Consider the following 11,954-nt stretch of genomic DNA (forward strand, 5'->3'; position numbering starts at 1 on the left):
CGAATCCTGTACTTACGGACGTTTTAAATATCAGTATGCGCCTGGATTATGAAAAAAGAAGAAGCTGCACCCCCCCCCCCCCCCGTTCGCAATGTTGTTTTAGTCACACGGACAAACAAAAGCATGAAGCGAAAGGCCCAAACTTGGCCGAAGATGAATCTTCGAAGCTCATCGAATATTTTGATTTCGTGCTTCAGAAACTTCTTCAGCTGAGCACCCTCACAGCTTGCACAATGCGCTCCATTCTAATTTTCCCCCTCCATACACGGTATGTCGTGAATCAGAAAACGGCTGTACGTGGATCACTGAGTATCACGTGGTACACACACGTAAAGTACACACGGATTATGTGGGACTAAACCTCCCTAATGTCATATGCCTGCGTGCATAAATCCGCCCTGCAGCAATGGCGACTAGAACGGGCAGCCCAGCAGCGAAACCCACATCGTTTTGCTTTCCAGTTGCCCGTGTAGTCTCCCTGCATTCCAGATGCGGCAGCGTTGTGCTTTGCAGTACTTAAAGGGGAAGTTAAGGCAAAAATTAAAATTTCACCAGTTGTAGTCTTCGGGGTGCTGAGTCGAATGGTCCTGGTCCGAGGAAGCTGAGACGCTCCCCTCCTACTTGAATCACAATCGAACTCGCGCACTTCCACCGAAACTGGGTGACTGCGCCCTACTAGATGGGGATTTGTATGCAAAATGTCACTAAAAGCGCCATTTCGTTCTTATAAAAGCATGGATGACCGCGATTGGCCCATATGTTGTAGTCTTTTGGACGCTGAGTCGATTGGTTTTGGTCCGAAAAGGCTGCGATGCAGCGTTCCTCCTTTATTCCCAATCGAACATGCTTGAACAAGCGGTCACGTGCTCCTGGGTGCCCAAATCACCTGGTCCCCACGCCAGCAGGCGACAACTTTCACACCAAGGTTCAACTCGAGTGACAGGACTGCACCCAAAAAAGGTCAAACAGGCTAGTAAGTTGTACCCTGCAGGCACGGTGGCCAGGTGACTGGCGTACGCAGGAGCACGTGACCGCTTGTTCAACCATGTTCGATTGGGAATAAAGGAGGAACGCTGCATCGCAGCCTTTTCGGACCAAAACCAATCGACTCAGCGTCCAAAAGACTACAACATATGGGCCAATCGCGGTCATCCGTGCTTTTATAAGAACGAGATGGCGCTTTTAGTGACATTTTGCATACAAATCCCCATCTAGTAGGGCGCAGTCACCCAGTTTCGGTGGAAGTGCGCGAGTTCGATTGGGATTCAAGTAGGAAGGGAGCATCTCAGCTTCCTCGGACCAGGACCATTCGACTCAGCACCCCGAAGACTACAACTGGTGAAATTTTAATTTTTGCCTTAACTTCCCCTTTAACACTTCACGGCGCGTGTGAGAGTCAATCAGATGTACAGGAGGTGCTTTGAGTCTGGTGGCTGATATTCGCAGCTTGGCACTCGTGTCCTGTCCGAAAACTCTAGCTGGGGATGACAAGTTGGTCTCGTTTCGGTCTTACTGTTGTTGCACTGTGCAGGTACCAGACAAGGATGGTGAAATTCAACAAGAAGTTCCAGAAGAGGTAGGTGTCATCTTTTAATCAGCAGTAAATAGTAGCCATCTTGTCCTGTACTTCTTTGCTCTTACCAGCATTACATCTATTGTCATAAGCTGATATTCTCCCTTCAGTGAATTATATTATATGGAAGATTTGCAGTGGGTTGTGCTTTGATGATGTTCTGCTGTTGTGCAGTTGATCAAGCTATTGAATGTGGATGGCCTTGAGAGCCCAGCACTGTTATTGCCAGCATTGGTGAAGGTAGGTGTATGCATGTTACTGCCCCTTGACTGGGAGTGCATTGACTCGCCTATTGACCGGCACATTTGAACGCAATATTGCTGACCTACTTGCACATTGTATAATAAACACCACTGTTCGTCGTGTAGACTGGCTGCACTGCGTTTCCTCTAGTGAGTAGTGGTGTCTCTAGCAAGCTATCTAACAGAATTTTCTGTGCTGTTCAGTGTATTGCCAACAGTGCAGGTTTGACCACTCCAGTGAACCTCATTTTTGAATGAAATATTGAATCAAGACCGGTCCACAGATCATTTATAAATGAGGGGCACTGGAGTGACCAAATGTGCACTGTTGGCAGTACACTGAACAGCACAGATAATTCTGTTTGAAAATTTTCTAGAGACACCATTACTACTACAAAAAGAGGAAACACAGTGTAGCTAGTCTACAAGACATCAATACTATTGATGATGTCTTTCTCCATGTTTGTTGTATTTCTGCCCTTCAGTTCCCTAGCCAGCGACAACGCTTGGTGAGCATTATCGCATCGTACTTGAAGCGCTACAAGACCAGTTCTCCGGACACTGCAAGTCGCCTGCTCCGCTCCAGCTTGAGTGCGGAGATCGTACCGCTGCTGCAGGAGTTCATGTCGCTGGCCGAACAGTATGAACAGCTGCTGGGACCGGGCGAATCTGCAGCCCTGGCGCAAGGCAGCTCCGGTGAGGTGCAAACCGAAGTGCTACGCCTGATCACCAGCCAACAGGTGTTGAGTGGACCCATCGAGGCGAATCAAGCTCAGCTAGATCTGTTGGCTCACCGCTCGCCTGCGCTAGTGCTGGCGTCCGTGAAAGAATTCCTGGATGTACCGGACTTCAATGAAGGTGTGTAAAACTTCAATGCGTTGATGCAGGTACATGTACTTGTACTTGTAGTGCCATTACATGTTGTCACTGTTGCTGCTCCGTCCATGTATCAATGATCCTTGTTTGTCAACCAGTCAACATGACAACAACAGTGTTGTTATAATGTATTGCTGTGTGCTGCTGCTGCTGCTGCTGCTTCTCCTGCTGCTGGTGCTACTGTGTCTGTTGCTGCTGCTGGTGCCGCCACCCCTCCACTGCTGCTGCTGCTGCTGCTGCTGTGTCTGGTGCTGCTGGTGCTGGTGCTGCTGCTGCTTCTTCTCCTGCTCTCTAGCACTGGCATCGGTCTATCAGGATGACTTCCAGTCGGCGGTGAACTGGGAGTCTGTACTGCTGCGAGATAACACGTTCTTCCAAGCTGCGGTAGGTATTATGACACCAGTGTATGTGCCGCTGTGGCAAGTAATATCGGCTTTCTGGCCTTTTTCATCGACCCATCCCTAGCAGCATGTAGACTTGCACCCGATTTTCGTCCTGAATAGTCTTGTGCCTGTAATGTCTTATTCCTGCATTCATTTAGAGTTCTGAACCATCTGCATTCAAACACAGAAACACAGAGTGTGAGTGTGCCTTTTGTTTGACTCTTTGTTCAGGACTCGCTTGTGACCACTAGATTTCCGCTGTTTGATGTATTATGCCGTCTTCTTAATGCGATCTCACCGGACGAACTTGTAGGTGCTGTTTGTCGTAGTTTGTGCGTTGCTTTGGGTGAACTGAGCTGTTATTGAGCTGCTCAGATTGCTGGTGTATTGCTAGTGAGCGATGTACGGAGGTGCTTATGTGCACAGAGATAATATCACTGTGTTATGCTGCACTTCTACATTGTACCTGATAATGCGCGCGGCCTCACGGTGCATCTGCGGGCCCTTTTTTTGTTACGGCAAGGGTGTTTGGTATTGATGGCACCTTGCATGGTTACGCACTTGACAATAGCGCAGTTGTGTGCGCATCCCCACTATTCTAGAGCACGAAAACAAACCGAAAAAAGGAAAGAAGTGGCCGACTTTCGTCTCATTGTTTTGTTGTTGTAAGTTTTAAATGTCTGGACTCAGATGGAGAGCCAAGGTTTAATTTATACAAAAGAGAAAGACCAAGGAACTACAAGTTACGCTATTCTGTCTACTAACACCACCAGTTACTAAACAATCAGCTCATGCGATAACATTGCACGACACTGAACGACGGTACTGACGTTCTACAACTAACTGGCTAACAGCTCTAGCACATCTTGGATGCGCACTCCAACAGCCTTCCAACTTGGAAGGTTCTAAGTTATAGAAATAACATAAGGAGGGGAAGGTGAGCGCAACCAAGATAAGCACGAGCTGAAAGTCTCAGCTGTGAAGGACGTTGGCGGATGTTCATGCATGTCGTCAGTACCGTCGGTCAGTGTCGTGCAATGTTATCGCATGAGCTGATTGTTTAGTAACTGGTGGTGTTAGTGGACAGTATAGCGTAACTTGTAGTTCCTTGGTCTTTCTCTTTTGTATAAATTTTCAATGTCTGTTTCACATTTACTTGTGCAGTCAACTTCGCTAATAACGACTGCGGATATAACGACAATTTGCGAATAACGACAGAATTTCCATGCCCAGAGCAAAGTCACATCTAGGTGTAATACATATGATGAGACTTCGCTAATAAGGACATTTTTCTGATGCCCCGCCGAGTGTCGTTATACGCAAAGTTGACTGTAGTTGAAGAAGATATTGGGGAGGAATATCGAACGTGCTTGACACATTGTAAATTGGGCCCGTCTGGTTTTGCGGTTGGTGGCACCTGGAAATCTTTTTTTTTGTCTTGAGGCAATGGAGGCGAGGTCTGACCCACTGGGGCGACTAAAGACACGAGTCTGAAAAAAAGTACAACTTTGATATCGTGCCCATTCCATGACGCGTGGTGCAGGGTCTCTGTCTGTGAAATTGCTGCTTCAGCAGTGGCTAGATTTGCAGGGGAAGCATATGCCTCAAAGAAGATGGTGGATACCGTGTTGCTCAGTGAATTTGGATTTGGATTTGGACAATTGATAATCTGGAAGCACAGCTTGAACCTGCCACCTCCATGATCGCCGCCGCTCTTACAATGTAGCTCAAACCTACATCGCGAAAGAATTTGGTGGTGACAAACCTTCTCTCCAATTTTGCTCAAATTTCAAGATTGCAGCAGCATTGAGGATACACAATAAAGTACATAATTTAGGTGCAGGCAAAGAATCTGATGGGATCCTCAAGGTGAGGACGGATCAGAGAGGCCACCCTCGGACATACATCGGAGTCATTTGCTACAGTCAGCCTGCGATCAATGTTGAAAGCAAAGTGAGAGCGGGGGCATCTGTTGCGGGAATGGTGTAGCTCTAAAAGCTGACCTCCATCTAACGTACCATACAACTTACAAGAATGTAACAAGATACTACAGTAAATAGTGGATATAACGTGCCCCTTTGATTTTCGATAATCTATCACTATATCCGGTGCATCACTATATCCGATTTGCATGTATGACTGACACATGGCACATGACTGTGCATGAAATGATGCGTACATGCTGGAAAAAGCATGAAAAGCAGCCACGTGTACATGTGGCTGCTTACAGCATACAGGGAAGAATTTTCTCTCAATCACGTCTGCTGCCAGATGCATCCAGGCAACACTGGATCAGTTTTGGAAGAAATGAACTAAATTTGAAGAACAATTGTTTTGTGATCATCACTCTTGATCAGTATATACGATATTTTCCTGTGCATTTGATATGGTTTGCTTCCTGAAGCCCATCACAATAAGCGATATATCGGTATAGCCGATAATAGTGTGTATAGTGATATTTTAGCTGTATTTTTTGTGATTTGATTTTGATTTTGGCGAGTTCGATCATTATAGCCGGTATATCGTTACACCCGGTCACTTTATAAACGATACTCACTGTATTTCTGAAGTACTGTACAGCAAACAGGGCAGAGTAATGTACGCTGTGGTGCTGCTTGTAAGTCTGGAACATCACGTGGTTGATGGTGTCCCTGGCCCTCTCAAGCTGGGAGTAGTAAAATGCCCTCAGTAGGTCCAAGTGCTATGCCGTGTCCTAGTGTTTGACTGTGTTGAGTGTTGAGTTTGTTGCCGTGTCTGTTTATCCTGTGCGCAACAGGTGGCGTTCGTGGAGTTTGCAGGGCAGGTCATACGCTATGATGACGATGTCGACGCAGCGTTCGTCCATCATGACAAAGAGGTAGGTTGATTTTTTATGCGCTCATGCTCTCCATTGACCAACGATGTTTTTAAAAAGAAGCGGTCTTCTGTGTTGGTCTGCTTTAGAGCAGCCTCATGGCTGCATGACCATTCTGGCTGATATGATACATCATGCATGTGGCGCATTCTGCCTAGGATTTGTTTGCATTTAGAATCTAAAGAGATGTGTTATCGTATTGTATATCTCGTATTCTGTACTTCTACAGTCACCCAGTGCACAGGCGGCAACTGCCTTCTCACCAAACATCTTATCAAGCAAATAAAATAAAGTGTGATCTCAGTGCTTTAGTCAATCGAAGCTCCTCGTATAACTTCCACTCCCGTCGCCCTGTAGCATAGTCTTGTGGAATTGCCAATGTTTTGAATGTGCTCCCATTGTCTCCACGCACAGCATTACTTTGTACAGCGAGCTCTGGCCGCACTACCACTCCAGTTCCCAGATGGTAACTCGCCATCGTCCAAGGCAACATCGCCGTCAACTGCTCAGTCTGAAGCTGCCATGTTGGCCCATTCCAAGCTGCTGCTGAAAAGGTTTGTGTTGTGCGTGCATGCATGCATGTTTGGGTGTGTGGGTGTGGGTGTGGGTGTGGTGTGTTGAGTGTGTGGGTGTGTGTGTGGGGGGGGGGGGGTGGGTGTTGATGAGTTAGCTAGTCTCCTCTTTATCACTCTGTGTGGCACCGGCGCTTTATACCTGAGTTCGCATGTATTGTGTGTCTACCTCTATGCTTGTGTTCCGATCTGCTTAGTGGTCAACCACTGAGCGGTCTGACTGCAGCGCGGTATCTCGTAACCCGTCAGCTTTGGTCACAAGTGTTTGAACTGGCACGGGTCTTGGCCGGCAACGAGGTAAGTCACTGTTGCTGTTATCGGTGGTGGAAGCAAGGGGGCAGGGACAGTTGGTGCTTCTCCAGGACTGAATAGCCATCATGTTGAGATGATGGCATTGCAGCCATGACTATGACTACGCGTATGTGTGGGTGTCACAAAGCCAAACTTCCACTTAATGTTCGGGCTTGCGTACTTCTCTTGATCCGGGTGTGCATGGTGGTGATGTGGTGGTGACAATGTAAATATTTCTAGGCCTATCAATGCTTCAGTATTGGGCATGTGTTTTCTCATATCTGTTTAGTCTCTCTTGCTTCTGTTTCACACTTGGCTCTGGTCTGATACAGTACACGGTCCCTAACACAGCAGTAGACAAATTGCCTCCACTTATATGCCTCTGTATGTTTTTACCTGCTGGACTTGGTTGCAGGAGAAAGGCTCTGCTCAGTCCACTGAACTGTTTCATATGATACTTGTTGCACTGATTGAGGTAGGCTCATGTGTGTGTCCTGTGGATGTTGTATCAGAGGTGCCAAATCTCCCGACCAGCCGGGAGACCTCGCGGTTTTGTTTTCGAGTTTGAAACATCCCCTGATCGCATACCCAATCTCAAAAACCTCTCCCGACTTGTTGCTGTTTTTCGTCAACTAGTTACTTCGTCAAGCATGCACACACAGACCCCAGCACGGGGAAAAAGCACGCACACATGAAGTAGAGCCAGCTACGTAGTGCACGTACAGTGTAGTGGTGCGGGTTGTAGTGCAGTGCAGCTACAATTATATAGTGCCCCTACTACAAATGTACGTGACATGTGAGTCCCACACACGTGCAAGTGAAATGAACCTGCGCGCGGTACATGCAGTCGTCTGTACTCAAATGTTGTTATGTGTACATGTACATGCACTAGTAGTACTAAAAAACAAACATTTATATAAATGTAAAAAGACACTCGTTTGAAGGCCTACCGACCTCCCGCCTGGCTACCCCCTTTCCTTTGTTTTAGTGTGTATAAGCCAGTGAAATCATGCGTGTAAAGTGCTATCAGTTATTCGTTGCTGGTCCCATTCGCAAGTGCTCCAATAAGTGATATTTGACGGAGGGTTTCTGCAGAGTGCAGTGTTTGTTGGAATGAAGTAACGTTCGCCAGCATTGTGCACTTGTGCTTTCCCCACTTAAGTCTCTTGCTTGCGTACAGTAATGCTTGCATGTGTATGTGTTTATGTTTGACTGTGATTCTTTCTCCACCCTGCACAGAACAATCAACTACATAGATATTGGCAGACACTGATGAAGCTCCGTCCACCCTCTCTAACGTAGGTTGTGCAAGATTCCTCCATTACCGCAAACTGCTGTCCGAACTTTCAAACGGAAAGCCTACCGAATATTATGGTCGTAACCGGCTGGTATCCTTTAGTATGTTACTTGGGAAACAAAGCAAACACGTGTAAATGTAGTGTGGCATGTAATTCCTAGCGGCATGAGTTTTGATTTCCGTTAAACGGCTTGCATGGTCCGCTCATCCAGCTTGCCTTGCCGCAGGCACACAGTGCGAGTACGATCGGCAGTCTTTCCGAGATTCATCCTGCCCATCTACGAGTGCCCGGGGGCGTACACAGGATCTGGTAATCTGGTAGGGGGAGTGTTCACACTATAGTTCTTTTATCGTAGTCCATCGACTGTCTGAAAGGAAGCTGAAGTTTCTCAACGCATGCAATGTGACTAGCGTTGGTATCGAGAATCCTGTCAGGGCATGTGTACATGGTTGGCTCTACGACCACTGACTGTGCAACCAGCATGTAGTCGTACCTGAACTGGTCTGTGTACGACTCCATGGCAACCAGTGAGTAGTAGGTAACATTCTCCGTTCGCAAAATACTATACAGTGGACAAAAGATGGTTCTCTGAGATGACATCAGCTTCCTAAAGTCCTCCACTTCTTATTTCCAAAAAATGGCACGGGTTCGCGTGCATGGCGGGTCAAGAACCGTCTTTCCGCTTCCGTGGGACTCCACCACCCCATGATCAGGCGTCAGATGCGGCTCCTAAACGGTGGGGAGGATAGATCAGATCCACCAACCAGAGGCCAAAGGCATGTCTGGAGTAAACTGTAGTTCTCATCGGAATGTTGTAAACTCGTGTCACGATCTTCTTTTTTTCTGTGCACAGGTCAGCATTCCTGTTGACCATTCTACAGAAATATGTACCTGTCGCAGACAAGTCGCAGTTAGGTAAGTGGGATGTGTCGTACATACCCTTGCTGGGGTCTAACTTGACCTTGCAGCTATGAGGTTGCCAGTGATCATAGTCACCACACCACAGATGTGCGAGCTACACCTCTCTGGCATCATACGATGCGATCACGCCATGTGGAAAACATGTACTATTAGATCTAGCCTTGATTAACATTCTCCGTCTATGTTGCCTATTTTATCCCGACGGGAAGGTGCAAGCGTCTTTTTTTCTAACAGATGTCCATATCTATTCTATTAAGAGTGCAGTTTACTGTTTTTCTTGGCGTAATTATGGCATTCTGGAGTTGAAGACTGTTGACCAGGATACTGGTCTGGTGTACTGTGATTGAATCCGCTGGTGTACACATGTCATGCTGGTGTGTGTGTGTGTGCATGCATGTGTGTGCGTGCGTGTGTGCGTGCATTTGCTTCCGGTCTTCGGTGTGCACTGATGCTGTCTGTCGCTTTGTACTCTGCTGTTTAGACTCAAGCGGCATGCTCATCGTGGATCCTAACGGTCCTCTCACCGTAAGTATGTGTAACTCATTGTTTGGGCAAAGGAATGCAGGAGGTTGTGAGATAGGATAGGCTAATTCCTACTGATGAAATGATGCCCCCCCCCCCTGACATGCATCCGCTTTAGTGTCTTGACGATCATGAATGTACTACCAGTACAGTCGAATGTCACTTATCCGGTCGCCCGTTATCCGAGCACGTCGGTTATCCGACAAGCCCGGGAGTGGTAATTTTATGACTCTCAACAGTAAAATTCTAATTTTTTTTGTTTTGTATATTATACGGTGTAATATGCATTTACTTGAAGTAGATGTGGTCAAGTATGCTAACATGTATGTGTACATGGAGCAATTCATGAATATGCATGAATATATTTGGGTATTGTGTACATAAATCAGTGAAATCCAGCCATATATGCACATAAAAAATGATATCAGTTATCCAACATATTCAGTTATCCAACATGCCTGATTCCCGAAGTGGTCGGATAAGTGACATTCGACTGTACCTTGTTTACACGTTCATCCCTATTGAAAAAATTTGCCACCTCCCGTGCTCTTTGCCGCCTCTGTTCATTCCATATGTGTACTACCAGCACTACAGTGCTACTCGATGAAATTCAATCGTGTGAGTCAAGTGTGCGTAGCCCTGTGCCAGTACACATCCCAGTGTCCCCAGGTCTAGGGCTGCGCAGCACTCGGTGGCGTGGTATTGACTCGCTTGATCGGATTCCATTGAGCAACACTGTAGATCTGTTAGCCTGAATAGCTTAGGGGTCGTCGCAAAAGTTTTTCGTCGTCCCTGAAATGAACATCGTTCATTTGGAGGGGAGGGGGGGGGGGGGGGTGAGCCAAAATCTCAAGTCGACCGACACAGTTCGTATACATGTACATGCATGCGATTTTCGTCGTCCAGGATAGCAAACTGTATTCTTTTCAGAGGGTGGGGAGGGGTTCCGAGTATGAGAGGAATGATGTACGTTTCAGGGACGACTAAACACTTTTGCGACTACCCCTATTCCTCCTTACTATTTTGAAGTATTTTCGCATTTACCACTATTGTGTGGGTACAACATGAGAACAAAAGCAACTCGAGTATAATTATTACATAGGAGCAGTATTTCTGTTTGTGCTTTCCTTGTGATCGCCAATCAGACCGGTTTCGTGCTCAATGAACAATTGCCAATGTCAGTGTCTCCTCTTCTTTTGTCTGTGTGCGTGTGTGTGTATGTGTGTGTGTGTGTGTGTGTGTGTTTGTGTGCATGTGGTTGTGTGTGCACCAGGTTGATGTTATCCGCGGCATGCTCCTCCAGATGCTCTAGTAGTATCGCGATTTTGACACTTCCGACCGGCGGCTATGGATATGGATTTGAGATGGGCTCGCCAGTAAGAGTCACCTATGCGGTGCTGCGTTGACTTGTACACGCACTAAAGCATATCAGTTTTGTTTTTGACACAATGTTAAGTGCATGATTGTTGCACTCTGCGAATACCTCTTTCCCCGTTCACAATCATCACCCCGCTATCATGTACTGAGTTGCCCAGGGCTGGACCCATGGCTGCGAAGACATTATCGTCTCTAGTTCTTTATATGGCTGTCTTGACTTTAGGATCCCACGGCCCGTCGTTGAACCTTGAGAATCATGTGAAGTATGCCCCCCCCCCCTCCCTTTCCTACTCATCCTTGGACTTGGTTATCCTCTGAGACCGCCACCCAAGCATGTGCACGTGTGGGTATACTCAGTGCTTGAGCTGTATCCTTGTCTCTTGGTTTCGGTGTTGTATTTAGGATGTTTGCGTTCGTTCTCATGAAATGTGAGAACTTGGATCTATTATAATTATTTCTGTTGCTCAACAAAATAGTCCTGTTTTCTTCCTGCACATATACAAATTTCTTCCATAAAATGTCATGCTCCCTATCATGGAACTAGGCTTTACACAGTAAAGATGATTGTCCGTTGTTCTGGATCGATAGATGATTCTTTGCTCTGGATTTTTTTTAATTAAATCGCACTCTTTTTATCTTATTCATTAGTTTATTTTCAAAAAAGTAGTTTAGGTTCTATGTTTATACGGGTTGTCCGGATATTTGATCACTGTTTTGTGGAGTTCGACCGATTGCGATGAGCTCCTTACTGAACTTCTCCTGCCCGGCGTGCTTGTGAATGTTGGCCCAACACTTACCAAAGTAGAGTCACTATAAAGATAATAATTATGTGATGCTTCTTTCTCGTGTGCAGTGGCCCAACGTTCTAATGCAGCTATAGCACAACACATGCTATCTACAGTCTGTTGCCGGGCGCTGTACTGAAGTAGATTCCTTAGCCAGCACCGTTGCTCCGATGACCACCTATGGTTACAGATATTTTCCCCTATATCCTTGCCACTCAGGCACGTATCTCGTATACGTAATCAGCATAGTCTGGCCACCA

The 11,954-nt window shown here is 46.6% G+C and overlaps 1 protein-coding gene across 1 annotated transcript in view; it reads left to right on the top strand.

The window, feature by feature from the left end:
* The window catches only part of LOC135817297 (uncharacterized), a 32,673-nt gene extending 20,936 nt beyond the window's left edge, over positions 1–11,737 (top strand). Inside the window, exons 16-28 of the mRNA XM_065330456.1 lie at positions 1,532–1,576; positions 1,748–1,813; positions 2,301–2,673; positions 2,987–3,075; positions 3,306–3,383; positions 5,851–5,931; positions 6,343–6,482; positions 6,698–6,797; positions 7,207–7,266; positions 8,031–8,089; positions 8,943–9,004; positions 9,492–9,535; positions 10,806–11,737. Coding sequence (XP_065186528.1) covers positions 1,532–1,576; positions 1,748–1,813; positions 2,301–2,673; positions 2,987–3,075; positions 3,306–3,383; positions 5,851–5,931; positions 6,343–6,482; positions 6,698–6,797; positions 7,207–7,266; positions 8,031–8,089; positions 8,943–9,004; positions 9,492–9,535; positions 10,806–10,844 — 1,236 coding nt within the window. The 3' untranslated portion in view covers positions 10,845–11,737. The remainder of the gene's footprint in view (positions 1–1,531; positions 1,577–1,747; positions 1,814–2,300; positions 2,674–2,986; positions 3,076–3,305; positions 3,384–5,850; positions 5,932–6,342; positions 6,483–6,697; positions 6,798–7,206; positions 7,267–8,030; positions 8,090–8,942; positions 9,005–9,491; positions 9,536–10,805) is intronic.
* The last annotated feature ends 217 nt before the right edge of the window (positions 11,738–11,954 follow it).

This window comes from Sycon ciliatum, chromosome 5, assembly GCF_964019385.1.
Source record: "Sycon ciliatum chromosome 5, ocSycCili1.1, whole genome shotgun sequence".
NCBI lineage: Eukaryota > Metazoa > Porifera > Calcarea > Leucosolenida > Sycettidae > Sycon > Sycon ciliatum.